Source organism: Bubalus bubalis, chromosome 2 (assembly GCF_019923935.1).
Source record: "Bubalus bubalis isolate 160015118507 breed Murrah chromosome 2, NDDB_SH_1, whole genome shotgun sequence".
In the NCBI taxonomy this organism is placed as follows: Eukaryota; Metazoa; Chordata; class Mammalia; order Artiodactyla; family Bovidae; genus Bubalus; species Bubalus bubalis.
The window spans coordinates 86,007,317-86,030,099 of NC_059158.1; the positions used below are offsets into that span (position 1 = coordinate 86,007,317).

Consider the following 22,783-nt stretch of genomic DNA (forward strand, 5'->3'; position numbering starts at 1 on the left):
TAATTTAATGTAAATCTGCCCTCCAGTGTCTTTATTATTTGTTCAGGCTCTGATTTTGAGAACTATTTAAAAATATTTAAGTGCCTGGCTCTTTGAGATTTTCAGAGTAATTAGTATGCTAATTAGCCACAGGACAACGCATTAGAAGTGTGCTTTTTAAAATTTTGGGGGCCTTGTTACTAAACCATATTTAAATGAAAATTTTTAAAATAAAAAAAATTTCTATACATCTTTGTATGCAAATACATAATTATAGTTTTTTTTTCAATGTTGACTTAACCAAAAATAATTTCTTTAACAAACTAAAATAAATGATTTAGAAATGTGCTTGGAAGGCCTTCAAGATCATCTAGTTTATTCCCCTTAGGCAAGAATATTGGTGAAATCTCTTGCACAGGTGGTAGAAGAATCTTTAGAGGATCCCATTCTTTAACTTTCTTGGAAAATCTATTTTTCCTGCCTATACAAAAGCTAATTTAAATCCTTCTTGCTGAAATGTAATTGTTTTCCCTTCATCTGTCCTGAGTGGACTGAGATACTAGCAGGTTACTTCTATTCCTTATGTAACATCACAGTGTAAAAACAGCTAATTGGTACTCAAATCTTTTCTGCTAAAATGGAATAATTTCCATTTTACCTTTTTTCTTAGGATCAATTTTGTTTTCCTTTAATAAATTCCCTTAACACTCTGACTCTGAAATAAGACTTCAGAGTGTACAAAGTATAACCCATTATCAAAGAGTGAAAAAGTTAATTCAAATAAATTGCACGTGCTGCTTATATGTATGTGTGAATGTGTACATCATATATTTAAACAATTTTTCTAATATATGAAATATGAACTCAATTCTAGTGGTTATTCTGTTTATTCTACTTCCCAAGTCACCATAAAAATTTACCCCACTTATACCACTTAGTAAGTCATTCAAAAAGTTTACCTCTCTATAGCTTCCACTCTTCATTATCCCAAAGTGAAAGTGAAAAGTGAAAGTGAAGTCACTCAGTTGTGTCCGACTCTATGCGACCCCATGGGGTGTAGCCTATCAGGCTCCCTCATCCATGGGATTTTCCAGGCAAGAGTGCTGGAGTGGATTGCCATTTCCTTCTCCAGGGGATCTTCCCAACCCAGGAATCGAACCCAGGTCTCCCACATTGCAGGCAGACGCTTTACCGTCTGAGCCACCAGGGAAGCCTCTTCGTTATCCCAAGTAACTCTATACGCCACTGACAATGGTATGTTCAATTTCCAAGTCATCTATGAATCTGGCATATGAGTCCTTTCACCTCCCCTCATAAAAGCTATCACATACACAAAGGAAATCAACTGATCTAATATAACTTTTATCTTATATGCTACATTGGCTGTTCCCAAGTGTTTGTGATCTTACAAGAATTTGCAAATTGATTTTCAATCATGACAGTTTTCTTCTGTAAAGTATATGTCATGCACAGAAACAAACAATATGGATATTGATTACAAATAATTTGGTGAATAATTCTGATATATTTTTAGTTTCAAACTGGTTATCTTATGCTTATTGACAGTGGTCTTTTACAAAATCCAATTACTAAACACTGCATCCGCATTTTCTTTAACGTTAAGCCACTTCAGCAATTTAGGTTTTATTAAACTTTAGCCAAATAAACTCATGCTGTAAGAAATACTATATAAAGATGATTTGAAAACACTCAATCTTTTTGGTTTCCTTTTCTGTTCCCTTTGGCTCTCAAGAGCAATAATCTTTTTTTTTTTTAATAACATTATTTTTTAAAAAGTTTATGAGAAACCCAGCAGCATCTTGAGGCCAATATATTCTCCTTTAGCATCTTGTGTGCATATGTGTGCTAGTTGCTTAATGGGGTTGTTTAATCCAGTCAGCCCCATGGACTGGAGCCCACCAGGCTCCTCTGTCTTTGGAATTCTCCAGGCAAGAACACTGGAGTGAGTTGTCATTTCCTTCTCCATTAGCATCTTGTAACTCATGATAAATTCAAATAACCTCATAAAAATTTTAAATACCTTTAATCTAAAATTCTTCCCAGATGTTGCTTTAGCCTGTAGCTTGATCTTTAAAAGCAGGATACTTCTTTGTAGCTGGAACCTGGCTTATTTTATATGTAATCAGCCATTTGTGATATATTTGAGCTTGATCCAACTGTTAGTCTTTTTCTATGATCCATTGGATGTTGGCAATTTTATCTCAGGGTCCTCTGCCTTTTCTAAGTCCAGCTCATACATTTGGAGTTCTTGGTTCACGTACTCTTGAAGCCTGGCTTGAAGGATTTTGAGCATTACCTTGCTAGCTTGTGAGATGAGGGCAATTGTGCCGTAGTTTGAACATTCTTTAGCATTGCCCTTCTTTGGGATTGGAATGAAAACTGACATTTTCCAGTCCTGTGGCCACTGCCGATTTTTCCAAATTTTCTGGCATATTGAGTGAAGCATTTTAACAGCATCATCTTTTAGGATTTGAAATAGCTGAGCTGGAATTCCATCACCTCCGCTAGCTTTGTTTGTAGTGATGCTTCCTAAGGCCCACTTGACTTCACACTCCAGGATGTCTGACTCTAGGTGAGTTTAGTCTTCATGGTCTCCTGTTTTCCATATCCTACTAGAATATTAGAAAATTGTCTGTTCATCCAGTTTGCAAATGTTTCTCTAAAAATTGTCAAGTCCTCCTAAATACTTTCGAGCTTTATTATTTTCTATTGAATCTAGTGTGTACATATTCAGTCACTCAGTGGTGTCTGACTCTTTGCAGCCCCATGGACTATACCCCTCCAGGCTCCTCTGTCCATGAGATTTCCCAGGCAAGAATACTGGAATGGGTTGCCATTTCCTTCTCCAGGGAATCTTCCTGACCCAGGGATCCAACTGGTATCTCCTGGGTCTCCCTCATTGGCAGGCAGATTCTTTACCATGAGCCAGCCACCCTGGAATCCCTATTGCATCTACTATTTCCCTTTATTTCTGCCCACCTATTTTCTTTAAATTCATTTACTTTGTTTTACAGGTTATTCTCCTTTGTTTCATTAGCATTTTAAATGCCATCTGTTTATGATCACTCTCAGGGAGGCTTCATTTCACCTTTAAATCCTCAACCATGGCCTCTCTTAATATAGACCTAGGAGGTAGGAAGTCCTGCATTCTAATTTCTGGTGCTTGATTCTTATTCCCTTTTGGCCTCCTATTGTGTATGCTTAGGCTTACAATTGGCAAAAATGAGGATATTACTAATACCTTCCTTAATTAAAATGTAGGAAGTTATTTTCATTAGAATTTAGACAGATTTCAGAGAAACCTAAATGACACTGATGATCATTGCAGACACTAACAGACTGCTACATATAAACACCTGCTTCAAAAGCAGTGGAGAAGAGCATGATGATCTTTGTTATACAAGATGAAATAGATTTTGAATCTAAATATGCGTGAATTATTTTAAGTAATATATTTTAAGTTCTGCCAAAGTCTTTAAATGTATAAATGTTAAAGGAAACCTAGCATTAAAAACAGAATAGATTAACAGTTTAGAAATGTTTTCTGTTAGAAAGTAAGAGAAGATGAAATACAGATTGCAAAGAACTTGTAATATTCTGAGGCCAAATCTTAGTGTGAGGTGTATTGGCCAGTGGTTTCTTAGCCCTATCAGACTAAGGCCCTCTGGTTTAAACTTCCTGTTGTGCTCACTTGACTATCCTAAAATGATATCCAGAGGTGACTAACCTATTTCTAAAAGGCCAACATAATTTCTTAATTATACTAAACAGGCCCGACCCTGCTTAGCTTCCGAGATCAGATGAGATCGGGCGCCTTCAGGCCGATACGGCCGGAGAGACACTAATACAGTTATGTAAAGTTTAAAAATAAAATAAAATTAAAAAAAAAAAATTTCTTAATTATACAGCAGGAATAAAAGGAAAGCAGCTTATAATAAAATATTTCTATCAATATGTTAATGTTTAAATATAGCTACCCTAGAAGATATAATATGAAATATGAAAAAATATTTGGTTTTAATAACACTGAAGGCATGATAAAACATTCCATAAAAGTACTGCCTAAAATGATACAGCAGGAGTGCGAAGGGATAACAAAGTTAAAACCACTATTGGAATAAATAGTGACAGATTAGACTTATTTATATGTAAATTTTTAAATAGTGAATAATCAAAATTAAATTATAAATAATGCCAAAATCAACTGGGGAGAAATTGAGAAAGTGCAATATCCTCACAAATGAATTGGCCCTTGCTTTTCAGCATAGTGTCAAAATGATTCCCTGTGGGATAATGTGCAGTAATAATGCATTGCACAGGAGAAAGACATCCTACTCCTCATAAGGACATATGTATATCCTCCAATACTGAAGAAAGACCTTGCAGACTATTCACCTTCATAAGCAATAAGAGCCAGAAGATGGATTCGAAGAAGAAATGGCAATCAAAACATTTGTAGAACACAGACATTAAAAACAAACTAGTGGTTACCAGTAGGGAGAAGGAAGGATGGGGGCTGACATAGGGGTATGAAACCAAGAGATACAAACTACTCTGTATGAAATAAATGAGCAAGAATATATTGTACAGCAAAGGGGAATAAAGTGATTATTTTGCAGTATGGAATATAATTTATAAAAATATTGAATCACTATGTTGTATACCTGAAGCTAATCTAATATTGTGAATCAACAATACTACCATAAAGAAAAGACATTATGGAGGCATTGTGGCAAATCTCTAGGGAGTTATTAAGTCATTCCAAGGGTTTATTTTTTACCTAAAAACTAATATATAATTATTTTGTTATACATCATTTTACATATATAGGAGATCAATAATATAAAATATTTTAGATGAAATTTAATCAATAATTTTAAGTGTGATTCCTATAATTATCTGTAAATGTAATAATATTGGATTCCAACAGTGTTTCAAAAAAATACTCAGATATCTTTATTTACATGTCTGCATGTCATAGCTACAAACACAGACTGTAACCTGAAGTCTGAAATTTTGTATTGGTGACTTAAATAACATAAGTAGTGTAGCTCCCAGTGATTAGGTTTACCGAAATGGTGAACAACTTTTGGTAAAGTTCTGAATAAAAGGAAAAAAAAACTGTACAAATATTCATTCTACATGGCAGTTGTAGCTCTGAAAGGTTCATTGTATTAATATGTTAAAATACGTAAAACAGGTTCAAGGCTCAGGTCATTATAAATAGACTTTTCACCTACGTGAATGCCCATTGAGTCATCCGGGTCAACTTTTCAAGGTGAGAGAATAGACACCACCCCCCATCTCTGTAACAAAAACACCCCCACAGATGCTTCGATGGTGAAGTACTGTCACAGTTGATAATATTCGCTTATCTGTGCAGCAAATGCACTGGCGTTCATTTGAAGTGGCCTCAAACACAAGCAAAGTACATGTAACAGTACCTTTCTGTGTTAACAATGTTACAGATGATTCATATTTCTAAGCCATCTCCTACAAAATCCAACATATAGAAGGATAATAGAGAAAGAGGATTGAAAGGCAGGGTTAAGGTTTTGAAATACAGTTTAACTATTTGCTTGAGCTCAATGTTCTACAATCTCATGTGTGCAGTAAAGTTACCTAAAAGTGAAAGTGAAGTCGTTCAGTTGTGCCCGATTCTTTGCGACCTGGTGGACTGTACCCCACCAGGCTTCTCCGTCCGTGGGATTCTCCAGGCAAGAATACTGGAGTGGGTTGCCATTTCCTTCTCCACAAAGTTACCTAAACAGGGAAAATATGACATCAGAGTTGGGAAAAAGGTAATATCTAAGAAATCTGAAGCCCTAGAATATTTTTCAGAATGTAAATATGAAACTATAGGTCTGGAATGTAGCCATAGAACGATGCAAAAAAAGGAAACACTATCTAGCATATGTTACAATAACAAATTAGTGGTGTGTATAGGGGGGTTTACAAACAATGGGGTTTCCCAGAGACCTAGCTGAAGGAAAGATTAATCTCACTTTGGGCTCTTATATCTCTTCTGTCACAGAAATACAAAAGAGAATGAGATCAATATTCAAATGAGAAATACTTGGAAATATATGCCCAGAGAGCATAGTGACATTTTTAACTTGGATAGACTTGGTCATCATCATGGGTAAAACTCATGGAATGAATAGACATGCACCTCAAAGAATACATACTTTCTTTCCTACATAAATAAAATCTCTTAAAATCATTTCAATATTCTATAGTAACCAAATATAAACTTTTATAAATGAATGCAGTGTGATTTTTTTTTTTCTCTAAGATGAATATGAACTAAATGATAGGGGGTTTTTTTCTTGGATTATTTTTGACCTGAGTTGATTAATTGTTGTGGTCCAAAATACACAAGCCATAAATTTAATTTTCAAGGCTTTATACCTCACTTGGTGCATAGAGCACATTTTGATCTCCAAAATGTACTAGTTTCATACTGAACGGGGCAAACAACAGCATAAGGCAAAATGTGTTAACAAGTTTATTTATGCAGTTTGTATGTTTCAAGCACTCTCGAGGCAGAAAGTTAATGTCTGTATAGCATTCTTCCTAATGCTAATCTTCAAGAGCTACATAATTTTATAAGTAATATCATCAATTGTATAAGAAACTTTTTGGAGTTTTTTGTTTGTTTTGGCTCTCCGTAACCAACAGACGATAGTAGCAGTGTGTTTGTAGCTCAGTCACGTCCAACTCTGCGATCCCATGGACTGTAGCCCACCAGGTTCCTCTGTCCGTGGAATTTTCCAGGCAAATATACTGGAGTGGGTTGCTATTCCCTTCTCCAGATCTTCCCAACCCAGGAATCAAACCCAGGTCTCCTGTATTGCAGGCAGATTCTTTACTGTCTGAGCCACTAGGGAAGCTAACAGACAATAGGTTCATCTCAAAGAAAGATGTAGCTGGTCAGTATACTCATCCTCAGTGAAGGGGTCCAGGATCTTGACACTGTGCCAAACTGTCTTTGTAAGAAAGGAATGTGAGAAGTGACCAGAGTTGGTCAAAGAGTCCAAACGTCCAAGAGTAAGTTCTGGGTATCTAATGCACAGCATGTTTTTTTTTTTTTAAAGTAACTAAGCACTACCAACCCCAAACCAACCCACTGTCAGTCATTTCAGTTGTAAGTTATGTTTGCCAAAGCACTCTTCTACTGTGCCTTTTTTCCTCAAAAAGTGGCCAACATTAATTCTAAATAAAAGAGAAAAAATGAGAAGAAAGGAAAGATTTAAAAATCCCCCATAGGATCCAGATTATTCAATTCAGTCCATGCAACACATCATGCTTATGCTCAGTTGCTAAGTCATGTCCAACTCTTTGTGACCCCACGGACTGGGGCTCACCAGGTTCCTCTGTCCATGGAATTTTTCAGGAAGAATACTGGAGTGGGTTACCATTTCCTTCTCTTGTGACCCCTTACATGTACACAGATGACATTTGTCCTTCTCAATGTTACCTGAAATTCCTCTGTCTGGACTTAACATTTCTAGAATCTCTGTGAAGTATCTTATACAGGTAATAGAAGCATCTGAAGAATGCAACTGGCTTGTCACTTGTTATGGCAGAGTGGGGAGTAATACAAATAAAAGCAGGTTAGACACTATTCAGAAATTTCATGGCCAATATGATTTTAACCTTCCTTGATTAATTCATAAATTATAAAAGTCCTTCCTTGAATAATTGTTAGGTTATAAAAAAGTTTTTGAGAAACTTTGAATATAGAGTTTAGACAATAATAGGGAGTAGAGTTCTTTCTTCCATTCCAGCCTCTAATGAAAGGAGCCAGTTAACAGCTAAAGCTGCCATCTGCTCCTTGAGTGCACACCTAGGGCACGACCTTATCCTTGGATATTCACATGCCGCTCCATATGGTGGATGGTGAGCAGGTATCAACCAGCTGCGTTTAGTCCCATCTGAATCAGGGTCACAATGGTCATGAACTAACAGGTCATTCGAGACCATCTCTTTCTTAATTTTTCCTGATACTGCTTTTACAAATACTTTCCAATTTTTTAGGGCCTTTTAATCATATCAAGTCAAGCCTCCTGGGATCCACGTCGGATTCAAACCTCAACAAATACAGCACCATTAACAAGATTCCACAGCTCACTCTGAATTTTTCAGATGTCAAAGCTGAAAAAAAGAATGCATCCCCTCCTTCTTCAGATAAAACCATTATTGCGCCCAAAGTTAAAGAGCGAACACACAATGTGACAGAGAAAGTCACCCAGGTAGGACATTATTTTGCTATCAATGTTCACTGTTTTTAAGGTTAGTTTCTGAGGTAAGCCATTTATTTGCACTCCAATTTATCTTCGGATGTTGGGTGACCCTCTAATGTAAGAAATAAATAAAACTGTAGGCTCGAATTTTGTCTATTACAGGACTAAGCAAAAATGGGCTGGCTTGGTTTATTTGTTCCCTTTGTTGCAGAGGTGATTAAGCAGCTATTCATCACATTTAGGCATTTATTGTTTTGCTACGAATCCTTGCGTTAGTAAAGCATGGTATTTTAATATAATGGATGTCTATTGAAGGTTTAGGTGACTAATTGGGATTTACTCTTAACTGTGGCCCTCTTTTTTGTACTTACGCTATTAAGTAGAGTGAGGTATAAGTCACTGGACTTGGGGGAAGAACTGTCTGAGTCGAAGAAAAGTCAGAGTAAAACAGTTTGTTTCTCAGGAAAAATATTTTGTTTTTAAATAAATATTGCACATCTAACTAGGGTAAAATAAAGTACTATCTAGCAAGATTCATGTGGTAAAGAATAGAGAAAAATGATTTGTATTTATTATATCAAAATACCAACCTAAGCAGTACCCAGCTTTTGCTTACAACGCACTTACATTGTTGGGAATTCATGACTCTAAAATTTGTGTCAAGTAAACAATTTTTTTTTAATAAACAATTTAACCTAGTATATTTGCTTAGCAAATCATTTTATAAACTGTCACAATATAAAGATAAACTTGACCCTAATATCTATCTCAATCATTGAAGATCCTTTATTAAGAAAGGTTTTGTAATTGTAATTACTAAAACAACACTATAGTAGTTTGTACATAGCATCTTATGTGTGAGCTGAAACAGCCATGTAAAGGCCCTGAGTTGGTTGTAAATAGGCCTGAGAGTCTCTGTTTATTTGAGATGAGAGCTTATACATGCCATACTCAAATACATATTTTGATATTTATGTAGTAATGAGGCTTTCTACACTTGGTATTTTGTTTTTAACTTATTCATAGTAAATTGGACTTAACAGTGGTAGATAAATGTATGTGTGTGCGCTTAGTTGCTCAGTCATGTCCGACTCTTAGCAACCCCATGGACTGTAGCCCGCCAGGCTCCTCTGTCCATGGGATTATCTAGGCAAGAATACCAGAGTGGGTAGCCATTTCCTTCTCCAGGGTATCTTCCTGACCCAGGGATTGAACCCAGTTCTCCTACATTGCAGGTGGATTCTTTACCATCTGAGCCACCAGGGAAGGCCAGTATGTGAATAGCCTACTGTTATTCATGTTGCATTGGCACCATTTTAATAGCTTTGAATTTTACTTGCAATTATTTCTACCTTAAAAATTATCCTATTTGTAGACTATAGTCATTATATGGGTATATAGGAAGTAAGAGATTTCAGAGATTGCACAGCAGTCTGGTTGCTGTTCTTAAGACCATCAGTAGCATAAATGAATGAAGTAGTCGTGATACCAGAGCAGGCATGGGGGGGCGGTACAGCAACATCAGAGCAGATGGCTGCCACTCAGCTCCAGCCAACTGTGGTCATGAAGGAAGGATTAACCCATGTTTTCAAATCTTTCAGTTTTAAAAAGAATCTGGAAATCCAGGTTTGAAAATAAACTCTTTATTACTAAAAGTTGGCAAGCTAGTTCAAAATGCTTCTGCAGACCAAACAAAACACACCTTAAGGCCTGTGGGCAGACAAGCTTGGTCTTTGCAAAGTGTTCATGAGCTTGGTTCACTACAGGCCCCACCCTGTCCTGCCATGCTCAGCAGGTCCACTGTGCCAGGAGGAGATGATATACCCACGACTCAGAGGTGGCACCCATACTGGGCGCTTTCTGAGCCTGGTGACAGAGGAAACATATACAAATGGCCCCAGTGAAATCATGGTGATAAAGAACATAGGAGCAGAGCAGGGGGGAAATCATTATACTTTAATGGGAGATCTTTCAGAGAAGAAAAACAGATGAGATACTTAAGATGAGTCTAGAAGATTACTTATCAAACTGGGTGGTAAATGATGTTTAAAAGCATAACAGAGTCCCATTCACTTGTGCTTTAATTCTGAGTCATTTATTTTGTGACAAGAGCCATTTGTTCTGTGACATTGAGGAAAGTTTTAGTTATGACACAACTTATTTCTCAGTGTTGATATAAGAATTAAGTAGAATGATATGTCAAAAGTATTCATCAAGGTGCTATGTACATGACAAGCAACATCAGCCATTATTCTGTTTATCTGTGTTCTTGTATGACTTCTCCCTGCCCTCATCAGCATCATTGTAGGATAATCCACAGCTTGCCAGGACCTAGTCAAACAGCTGGAAGAATAGAGTTTATGAAATGTTGAAGGAAGGAAGGAAGGCAAGAGAAGCTGGCCAAGCAAATGAGGCAAGAGATGAGATACCCAGGTGGAGAAAAAACAAGAACAAAGATGCAGAGGTAGAAAAGTCTGAGTGTCTTCTCAGAATATGTTAGGCCAAAAGATGCATGTCTGAGCAGGGGCTTATTACAAGTCAGGAGCTGCTGGAACTTTCCCCTCTAGTTGGTTCTTCATTACTTTTCTCACAAAAATTGCATCTGGGATTGAGTAAAATGCAATAGCTGCTATCAAAAGGTTGGCATTCTTTTAAGGTCTCATGTTTCTCTTTAAAATTCCCAAGACTCTTATATTTATGTCCATAACATTATACTATTTGTTTTAACATTAAAAAAAATGTTTTAAACTACTTACCACTGAAGGACTCAGGCTCACAAGGCCCCATAGTTTTCCAACAGCTTCTCATACTTCTCATCCAAATCATTATGGCATGCCCATCCCCACAGTTTCCAAAATATCCCAGTTGGAGAAGCAAGCAAAAATCCTTTTAAGATGCTGGGAGGTTAGAATTGGATATTATTTTATAAAGGATCACTTTATTTTTACCAATGTAAATATAGTGATAGGAAGGACATTCTGGAGACAGAAGACTTAGGTAGCTGTGAATCTAGCCAGAAATGATGAGAAACTGGACAACAGTTGAGACTGGAAACTAGTACCCCCGTTTGCTCTCAGCAGCAAACCTTCCTGTTGTGCACATGTCAGACCAGACAAATGTGTGTGCATGCTCAGCCGCTTCCAATTCTTTGCGACCCTGTTGACCATAGCCCACCAGGGTCCTCTGTCCTTGGGATTTTCCAGGCAAGAATACTAACAAGGTGGAGATCAAATATTGAGATATTCCTCCTGTAAACATAGCCCCTGAGGGGAAAAAAAAAAACCACTTGAAGCAGAGACACCCTAAAATTGTTTCCTCACTGGGTGTTTGTGAAGTTTCCTGATCATAGTTATCACTGGAATGCCCATATTCACAAATGTAGTATCACTTGTCCCCACGTATCTGGAAATGACTTGATAGCAACTCAAAGACTTTGCTATTCTCTTTGTTATGACTGTGGAGAAGTCCTCTTTGTCAACATGCCTGCCTGCGTGACAAGTGTCTCAGCCATGTCCAACTCTTTGCGACACTTTGGAATGTACAATGTCAAGATATTGTCAACCTATTTGCTGTAGGCAGCCAGCAGTGTTTCCTTTATCTAAAGTTCTTATTTGTTTTATTCTTTTAAAATTTGTATGGCAATCCTTTTTTCAAAAGATATCAGAGTTTTGCTCATCAGTCATTCAGTAGTGAGTTTTAAACACTCCCCTGAGCATAAACAATAGGGTAGATATTTTAAAAGGCGTAAGTGAAAGGAACAATTCATCTCTGCTCATGTTATGCTCTCTCACCATTCGCATCTTATCTCTATCATACATTGGCTGATTACTAGTTAGCCAATTAATTACTTGCCTCCCCAGATAGAGTCAGCTCCTTGAGAGGGACCATGCTGCTATCCATTCATCTATTCATTCATTCATACATCTATGTATTTTTTATTCACTCAGCAAACATTTATCGAGAGCTAGTATTAGCATGTAGAGAAAGAAATGGCAACCCACTCCAGTATTCTTGCCTAGAGAATCCCGTGGACAGAGGAGCCTGGTAGGCTGCTGTCCATAGGATCACACAGAGTCGGACACGACTGTAGCGACTTAGCATGCATGCATGCATTGGAGAAGGAAATGGCAACCCACTCCAGTGTTCTTGCCTGGAGAATCCCAAGGACAGAGGAGCCTGGTGAGCTGCCATCTATGGGGTCGCACAGAGTCGGACACGACTGAAGCGACTTAGCAGCAGCAGCAGCAGTATTAACACGTACAGTGTTGATGGTGGTGGTTTAGTCACTAAGTCATGTTCAACACTTGCAACCCCAAAAACTATAGCCCGCCAGGCTCTTCCGTATATGGATTATTCAGGCAAGAATACTGGAATAAGTTGCCATTTCCTTCTCCGGGGGATCTTCCCGACCCAGGATCAAACCTGTGTCTCCTACTTGGCAGGCAGCCCCCTGCATTTCAGGCAAATTCTTTACCATTGAGTCACATGGGAAGCCTCTTAGTTGGCTAATTCCTACCAAATTCCAATGGAATGATGAAGAGAAAACAATGATTTGGAAGAAAAGTTGGGTGGGTAAAGAGCAAAGGTCCGCTTTCACTATGTGGTTCTCAGTTCAGTTCAGTTCAGTCGCTCAGTTGTGTCTGACTCTGAGACCCCATGAACTGCAGCATGCCAGGCCACCCTGTCCTTCACCAACTCCCAGAGATTACCCAAACTCATGTCATTGAGTCGGTGATGCCATCCAACAGTCTCAGCCTCAGTCATCCCCTTCTCCTCCTGCCCTCAATCTTTCCCAGCATCAGGGTCTTTTCAAATGAGTCAGCTCTTTGCATTCGGTGGCTGAAGTATTAGAGTTTCAGCTTCAACATCAGCCCTTCCAATGAACACTCGGGTCTCTTTTAGGACTGATCTCCTTTAGGATGGACTGGTTGGATGTCCTTGCAGTCCAAGGGACTCTCAAGAGTCTTCTCTAACACCACAGTTCAAAAGCATCAATTTTTCGGAGCTCAGCTTTCTTTATAGTCCAACTCTCACATCCATACATGACCACTGGAAAAACCATAGCCTTGACTAGATGGACCATTGTTGACAAAGTAACATCTCTGCTTTTTAATATGCTGTCTAGGTTGGTCATAACTTTCCTTCCAAGGAGTAAGCGACTTTTAATTTCACGGCTGCAATCACCATCTGCAGTGATTTGGGAGCCCCAAAAAATAAAGTCTGACACTGTTTCCACTGTTTCCCTATCTATTTACCATGAAGTGATGGGACCAGATGCCATGACTTTCATTTTCTGAATGTTGAGCTTTAAGCCAACTTTTTCACTCTCCTCTTTCACTTTCATCAAGGTGCTCTTTAGTTCCTCTTCACTGTCTGCCATAAAGGTGGTGTCATCTGCATATCTGAGGTTATTGATATTTCTCCCAGCAATCTTGATTCCAGCTTGTCCTTCCTCCAGCCCAGCATTTCTCATGATGTATTCTGCATATAAGTTAAATAAGCAGGGTGACAATATACAGCTTTGACGTACTCCTTTTCCTATTTGGAACCAGTCTGTTGTTCCATGTCCTATTCTAACTGTTGCTTCCTGACCTGCATATAGGTTTCTCAGGAGGCAGGTCAGGTGGTCTGGTATTCCCATCTCTCTCAGAATTTTCCATAGTTTATTGTGTTCTACACAGTCAAAGGCTTTGGCATAGTCAATAAAGCAGAAGTAGATGTTTTTCTGGAACTCTCTTGTATTTTTGATGATCCAGCAAATGTTGGCTATTTGATCTCTTGTTCCTCTGCCTTTTCTAAAACCAGCTTAAACATCTGGAAGTTCATGGTTCATGTATTGCTGAAGCCTGGCTTGGAGAATTTTGAGCATTACTTTCCTAGCATGTGAGATGAGTGCAATTGTGCGGTAGTTTGAGCATTCTTTGGCATTGCCTTTATTTGAGATTGGAAAGAAAACTGACCTTTTCCAGTCCCGTGGCCACTGCTGAGTTTTCCAGTTTGCTGACATTGAGTGCAACACTTTCACAGCATCATCTTTCAGGATTTGAAATAGCTCAATTGGAATTCCATCACCTCCACTAGCTTTGTTTGTAGTGATGCTTCCTAAGGCCCACTTGACTTCACATTCCAGGATGTCTGGCTCTAGGTCAGTGATCACACTATCGTGATTATCTGGGTCGTGAAGATATTTTTTGTATAGTTTTTCTGTGTATTCTTGCCACCTCTTCTTAATATCTTCTGCTTCTGTTAGGTCCATACCATTTCTGTCCTTTATTGAGCCCATCTTTGCATGAAATCTTCCCTTGGTATCTCTAATTTTCTTGAAGACATCTCTAGTTTTTCCCATTCTATTGTTTTCCTCTATTTCTTTGCACTGTTCACTGAGGAAGGCTTTCTTATCTCTCCTTGCTATTCTTTGGAACTCTGCATTCAGATGCTTTTATCTTTCCTTTTCTCCTTTGCTTTTCACTTCTCTTCTTTTCACAGCTCTTTGTAAGGCCTCCCCAGACAGCCATTTTGCTTTTTTGCATTTCTTTTCCATGGGGATGGTCTTGATCCCTGTCTCCTGTACAATGTCATGAATATCCATCCATGGTTCATCAGGCACTCTGTCTATCAGATCCAGTCCCTTAAATCTATTTCTTATGCCCACTGTGGTTCTCAGTAAAAGATAAAATTCTTGACTATATCTGCCCTCTTTTCCACAAAAGTAAACTGAACTTTTGTAACCTTCTATGATTCTCTTATTGCTGAGGCTAGTTATAGTTCAGATGTTAGGCTAAATTTTAGGTAAAATGTACTATTTTGTTGTCAGATTTAGCTGTTACAAATTTTGTAACGTCAGGTTTAGAAGATGGCACTGTGGATTCCAAAACTTTATTGACCAGTCTCATACGGCCTATCAGTCAATGCTGTAACAATGCAAGTTATAGAAGCCTGACTGAAACCATTTTAAGCAAAAAATGAAAGGAGGAGGGTCAGCTTACAGGGTCACATAACCAAAAAGTGCAGGGGTAGATGCTTTGGGCCATGGCTACATTCATTTTTTGAATAGCTGATGAATTCTGTCTTCTCTGCCTTGCTTTCCTCAATAATAACTTCACTCTCCATCTGATGGAAGCATGTCTTTAGACTCTCTTGTCTTACATAATGCTCACAGTTTGTGATCTGATATGAAGGGCTTTCTCTCCACAATGTCCACATCAGTTTCTGAGAAAGTGACCTCTGATTGGCCAGCTTGAGTCTTGTGCTCATCCTTGCGGTGGAAGACGTGTAGCTCCTTGACTGAGGACCACTCCAGAAAAATACAGTGGGAAATGAAGGGCTCCATGGAAGGAAAACAAAACAACAGTGGCCCACTACGTTGTTGAAGATAAGAATTCAGACAAACAGTATCTCATATACACAAACACACACATATACTGGATAAACAAATATGTTGGATAAGCTCTAGAGACACAGAAGTATAAAACCTAGTGTGTGCATGTTAAGTCGCTTCAGTTGTGTCCAGCTTTTTGCAACCCAATGGACCGTAGCCCACCAGGCTCCTCTGTCCATGAGATTCTCCAGGCAAGAATACTTGAGTGGGTTGCCATGCCCTTCTCCATGGGATCTTCCCAACCCAGGGATCAAAACTGCATCTCTTATATCTCCTGTATTGGTAGTAGAGTTCTTTCCCACAAGTGTCACCTGGGAAGCCCATAAAACCTAGCACCAGTAGTCAAGTACTACCTGGAGAAAAATTATACAAGAATATATAATAATAGTATTTGCAAGTGCTAATCGCAGAAGGCAATGGCAACCCACTCCAGTACTCTTGCCTGGGAAATCCCATGGACAGAGGAGCCTGGTAGGCTACAGTCCATGGGGTCGTGAAGATTCAGACATGACTGAGTGACTTCACTTTCACTTTTCACTTTCATGTACTGGAGAAGGAAATGGCAACCCACTCCAATATTCTTGCCTGGAAAATCCCAGGAACGGGAGCCTAGCGGGCTGCTGTCTATGGGGTTGCACAGAGTCAGACACGACTGACGTGACTTAGCAGCAACAGTATAATAAATGCTACAAGACCATATTATGAAACTAAAGATAGATTGAGTTTCCTTTTTATACAGTACTGGCCAAATTATGAGCAAATTATTCTGTAACTTACTACTTTATTACTTAAAAAGAATATCTGGTGAAGTTAATAGAAACCCATATTGTGATCATCAGAAAGAAAAAACAAAAACAAAAAAAAAGAAAGAAAAAACATATAATGAGGAAGAGAATACTAGTTCACAAGTATAGTTTTCCTAGAGCTTTATTAAGGAGAATACTAAAAATAATTAGTTTTGAGAATAATCACACAGAAACTTAGACCACAAGAAAGAAATTTCTGAATATTTAGAAGGTCATATAATTTTGAAATATACATACAACTTTAAACCTAAAATAAATTCTCATTATTTGGGATTTATTAAAGTATATTGTTGGCATGAAAATAGAATTAAGATAGATTTAATAATAGGTGACATTGGTTGAGCATTTACTGTGTCAGACTCTATGCCAAGTGGTTTAACAGATTATCAATTTTAATCCACATGAAAGTCCTATAAGTTGATACAATTATTATCATCTCTATTTCATAGAAGAGGATTCAAGCTTAGAGAGAAGAAAGCACCTTGCCTAGATCATGCAGTAAATGGCAAAAGTAGCTTTCAGACTGAGATCATCTGACTCCAAAATGAAGTTCTTAATCTCTAAAGTATATCCTCTTTAATTGTTTTGTTTTCCTAACTGTCCCCTAAATCTACTGTAAAAAATACCTGTAACATTTGGCAGTATGGAAAAATATCATAATCTAAAAGTCTGCTAGTAACTAATTAGAGAAGTGAGTCTATAGAAATAAGAGAATGTAGTACATTTTCTCTAAAATTCCTCAAACTCTTCAAAAAGCCAAATAAAATGATCCTTAATAGATTCATTATCTCTTGTTTAAGTTCATATCCCATTTTTTAAGCTAATTTTTTGTTAGGATAAAGGTTTTGTGTTTTGTTGGTGGCATGCCACTTAGTGGCAGGAAAAGCAAAATTACACTGATAAAACTGATAAAAAGAGCTCAAAGTATATAACATTTCACTTTCCACTGAACTTTATCCATTGTAAATATGCTCATTATCTCTTTATGTCATTCAGTGCTCTCAATTTATACTTTTGACAGAACTCTAAAACAGTATTTGTAACTCAGTACTTATCAGTGGAGATTGATTTATAATGGAGAGACAGCATTAATTTCATATTATTATCTAATGTTTAAAAATATAAATCTGTGTAATTTGTATATATCAATTATACCTCCATAAATCTAAAAAATTATATATTGTCTCAAGCTTAATAGTACAAAATTTGTTAATGCTTTGTGTAGTTTTGCTCAAATTGATAAACTTAGCCCTAAACTTTCTTCTATGATAGTAATAAAAATATCTTCCAGACGCAACTGTAAGTTAAAAATACTTTTCAATAATAATGTCATTTTAATTCTGACTGCAGTTCAGATTCTGACACCAACTGGGTGCTCTACAATTCAACTCAGTTCTGCCACTGTCTACCCAGAAATCATGTCAGATGCCATAGATTAAGGGCTCAGTTTCTCAAGACTGCCCCCACTTCAGATGACAATTACAATTCCAGGTGTTACCTGTGATTCTGACCAACTGGATGTAAATTGGATTACAGCCCCTCCTTTACTTACATTAACTTGCTAGAGACACAGAATTTAGGAAATCTTTTTATTCACTTGATTACCAATTATTACAAAATATGTTACAAATCAACAACCAGATGAAGAGATACATAGGGTGAGACCTTGAATGAAGGCACTTATGTCCCTGCAATGTTTGGACTCAGCCTGATGGCATAAGGAAGAGTTCTGTTTCACCAGCTTGGAAGCTCTCTGAACCCCCTCCTTTTTAGGGTTCTTTTTAAAGCTTCATTACGTAGGCATGAATGATTATTTCATTGACTATTGTCTATGGATTCAACTTCCAGCCCTTTCCTCCCTGGAGGTGAGGAGCACAGGAGGGGGCCTGAAAGTTCCAACCCTTTGATCAAGTGATTGTTTCCTCCATTGACCCCCACTCTGTCCTTAGGTGATTAGAGTCTTTTCAAAATCATTTCATTGACGTAAGAAATTCCAAAGGTTTAAGAGTTTTGTTCCAGGAATGGGGCCTATGACTAAATGTACATCTTATAAATCGCAGTTATCACAGTCATGAATTAAAAATAACAACTTAATTGAAAAGTCGATGTTTCAACAGTGTTTTTATAAATCCTCATGATGCTGTAGTCTTGAAATTACAAAAAACAACATACAACTTCTACAGCATGATTTAAATGTTTTCGTAAACCTCATTTTTTGCCTAAACTCATGGAGCATGCAAACCTCAATAAAAACCATACCAATCATCTTGAGCTACCATGAAAAGAAAGTGAAAGTGAAATTGCTTAGTCTTGTCCGACTCTTTGTGACCCCAGGGACTGTAACCTATCAGGCTCTTCTGACCATGGGATTTTCCAGGAAAGAATACTGGAATGGTTTGCCATTTCCTTCTCCATAAATAGTTAACAATCACAAAAGAGCAAGTAAAATTTGAAATGTAATGCAGGAGTCCCAAATTGCCTCTGAACACTTCCAATTTAACATGACATTAGTTTTGCATCTATTGTCTTATTGTTGTTTATAGAACACCATCACACTTGGTTCAGCAAAACAGAAATCACCATCTAGTATTTTCCCCGTATTCTGGATTTGCTCTATGTCTAAACTGAAATGGAAAACAATATATGTGAATACTATAAGTAGGAGTAAAGCACACTCATCAGGGTAATTATTGACTCAATATTCGTGAGTGCTTACTAAATATAAGTCAAAGTGTATGTACAACGGTGCTACAGAAATGTATAGGTCAATGTCTTTGCCTTTAGGGGCCTTTGATTGAATACAAAGCCTGGATCTTTGCGATCCTCAATTATGTTTTCTAGTTCTCCCTGGGCAAATAAATATATTATATAACCTAGTCAATGATGAGAAGACATAATGTAGCCAGCCATTTAGGTAGCAACTGACTCCTGCAAACATGTTGCATGTTATATACATATTAAATATTAAAATGATGTACATTACTTTGAAAAAAGTGTATAATTTTTAAAAGTAACATTAATTTTCTTTCTTTTTTTTTTGGCTCCACTGGGTCTGCATTGCTGTATGTGTGTGGGCTTTCTCTAGCTGCAGAGAGCAGGGGCTACTCTCTAGCTGTAGTGCACAAGCTTCTCATTGTGGTGGCTTCTCTTGTTGCAAAACACAGGTCGTAAGGTCCACAGGCTTCAGTAGTTGCAGCACATGGGCTCAGTAGTTGCAACTTGCAGGCCTGTTTGCTCCAAGGCATGTAGAATCTTCCAGGATCAATGGATGGAACCCGTGTTTCCTGCATTGGCAAGCATATTTCTACCCACACCACCACCAGGGAAGTCCTAATTTTCTATTTTTACTAATTTCTATATGCACATCAAAATTGATCACTTGCTGACATATTCAAAATTAAAATAAAATTTCATTTCAGTTTTAAACATCTAAATTACCTCAAAGGTTATACTTCTCTATATTCTAAATGATGCAGGAATAACATCACTGATGGCACTTCACCCTACCTTGTAAAGCAAGCATTTATGTATAATTGCTTTCTAAAAGCACCTGTTTGGTTTTCTACATTCATTAGACATTTTTTAATGGAAAGAGGAAAAATACCCACTTAAAAAGTTCTGTTAGCCAAAGAAATCAGATTGAAAATAGATGATTGAAATAAAGAAGTAAAATACCAATGGTCAGAAGAGACAGGTAAAAATAATTTAGCTTAGCATACAGAGCAATAGCCTGGTTCCTATGGCAACCAAGACAGAGATTGCAGTTATCTGTTGCCAAGATAGTTCAGTTTTTATCCCCCCCATTAGTATAAGCCTTGGGTTAAAGTTGAACTCTGGGACAGAAAGGAAGCACTGAACTGGGAGTTCGTATGTACTTTTGCCTGATGGCCTAGAGTTTGGGACAAACATAGTTCAAAGTGAGTTGCCAAATGAGAGTGGGCAGAAGCAGTAAATTTTTCATGTTTCATAGGATAAGAATTAACTAAAGGATTTTTATCAGGTATGGAAATTCAGAGCAGACGTGGAATTGTCACAAACCCAAGCAACCCAAGGTCTTGTACTATCAAGTGGTTGTGGGCTGTTTCTTGAATAAGGAAGTAAATTCAACCATGGCATCTAATTTGAAGAAAATCCCAAATAAGAAAGTAAGATAAAAAATAATAATAATAAAAGATCCCATTGGTTATGTTGGTGGTAAATTGTGGTAAAAATAATATATTTTCCCCTTCTTAGTTCTACTTCTCTGTATTATGCTAATCACATTTACAATGGAAAATATGTAGTTAGATAATAAACCCTCTAAAACTCAATTGCTCCAAAAGAGTTCTTTAAAAAGCAGTTAATCTTCATAGAAATGTAAAATTTAAAGGAAACTTAAATATCACCTTCCCTAGGTTTATGGTTTATTTTTTGAAACTTCTTGATCAACGGAATCATCTGGTTCTCTCTCCCTTCCTCTCTCCCTGTCCTGCCACCCTCTGGAAATTCAGTTTCAGTGGAGCCTGAGGACTGTGAATTTTTAACAATTCCCATTCCACATTATTAAGATCAGGCAAATTTGGGAAACAGGGATATGGCCAAATGTTTTTATTCTGCCTATAAAGTTAGAGCTGAAAAGAGAACCCAGTAGAGACCTAGTTTTTGTATTTCCTCATTATTATTGTGCATTATTACTCTTTCCGTATATTTCTCAATGAGGTAACTGGCTCAAATTACAGCACATGGGCTCAGTAGTTGAAACTTGCAGGCCTATTTGCTCCAAGGCATGTAGAATCTTCCAGGATCAATGGATGGAACCCATGTTTCCTGCATTGGCAAGCATATTTCTACCCACACCATGTTTAAGTTACAATATACATGTGATGTTTAAATTACAATATACTTGTCTTTTAAATAAAACATACTAATTCATATTTATACAATTCATGTTGGAGAAGTAGGCTTACTTCCATGGGGGAGCTACTGAGTCCAGGAAATGGTACTGCCATATTGATTTCTCAGGTAGACCCTCTAAGAAACAATGTCCATTTAAGAGAATTTGCCTAAGCCAAACTAGGAAAATTAACACAATAAAAGTTCTGTGAAGTCCTAAATTAAAGAAGTCTGAAAAAATTACCCAACACTTCTTGAACATTTTTGATAACAGAATCCATTTTGTCTTTTTCTGTATATAACATCTATCAATATCCTGAACTCATATTTGAGGGAAGATTTTTTTAGGAAATACTAACCTAGACAAAATGTTTTCTTCGCAGGTAACTGTGAGGACTATATTCCACACAAGCATGTATAATATTAGAAACTTTAAAACTTTCAAAAGAAAGAAGGTTAGGATTAGCATGAGGTAATGGTGACGTGAAGGAGACAGCACGTAATAGGAAGTACATTTTTCATCCTTGCTTTAACGAAGTCCACTCAGGCTTTTTCCTAACCATGTACCAAATACACAACTCAGTTTAAAATAACTAGAAAAAAGCACCATACATAGTTCCTTCTCTGTTTTAAACACCATGTTTAATCTCTTTTTCTGTTTTAAATGTATTGGTTACAAAAGCACCTGTATTTTGAAGCCTACTCAATGTAGAAATGGAAAAATATGGGATGCAAAGTCACACATACAAAGTGTCTAAGTCTTTATTCTGAGATTAACCTAGCTAAAGCTGGCCATAGAGCTGAGAATGGAGAACCCTCTTTTTCCACCCTTGGCCCAGTGTCCTAAGGTCAGTGGCAGTAAGGATGCTACCAGAATTGTGGGAATAGAGACAAGGTGAGAGAACCAGAGTGAGAGACCCTGCAGTGTGAGAACCAGAGGACACAACCATGCTATTTTCCACATTTCCTTGGCTCCTCAATTTCCTGTGGGTGTCTCAGTTCTCCATTTCAGATGTTGCAGAAAATACTAAAAAATAGTCTGCAGCCAGATTTAGTTTCTGGCGCCTGTTGATCCTTCTTTCATTTGAAGTGAAGAGTCAAACTGAGAAATCCCTATACCATCATGAGGAACATAGGCTTAATTTTCAGGTCATGGGAACAACACTAGGTGAGATTGAGCAATGTAGGTCAAAAGGGGAAAAGAATGTAGGAGTGAGAAATAATCTAGTTTCATGGTTAACTGGCAGCTGTCAGTTGAGCTGTACAATCCTGTTTCTGGTGATAAGCTGTCATTTGTAAATTATGCCCATAGCTATATCCATTATTCATGGGTTAGTACTGGGAAAGAGTGATTTCAGGCGCCTATGTTTTCCGACCTGCAGGCACCTGAATTACCTCCAAAACTGACTACTCAATTACCTCTCATGCCCTCTCATTTTTTTTTTTCTACCATTGTCAGATCCTACCAGCCTACTCCTTGT

At 37.5% G+C, this 22,783-nt stretch overlaps 1 protein-coding gene across 1 annotated transcript in view; it reads left to right on the top strand.

Annotated features, from left to right (window-relative positions):
• The first annotated feature begins 7,880 nt into the window (after nt 1–7,880).
• The window catches only part of KCNH7 (potassium voltage-gated channel subfamily H member 7), a 126,673-nt gene continuing 111,770 nt past the window's right edge, over nt 7,881–22,783 (top strand). Inside the window, exons 1-2 of the mRNA XM_044925236.2 lie at nt 7,881–7,902; nt 8,041–8,255. Of these exons, the coding sequence (XP_044781171.1) occupies nt 7,881–7,902; nt 8,041–8,255 (237 nt within the window). The remainder of the gene's footprint in view (nt 7,903–8,040; nt 8,256–22,783) is intronic.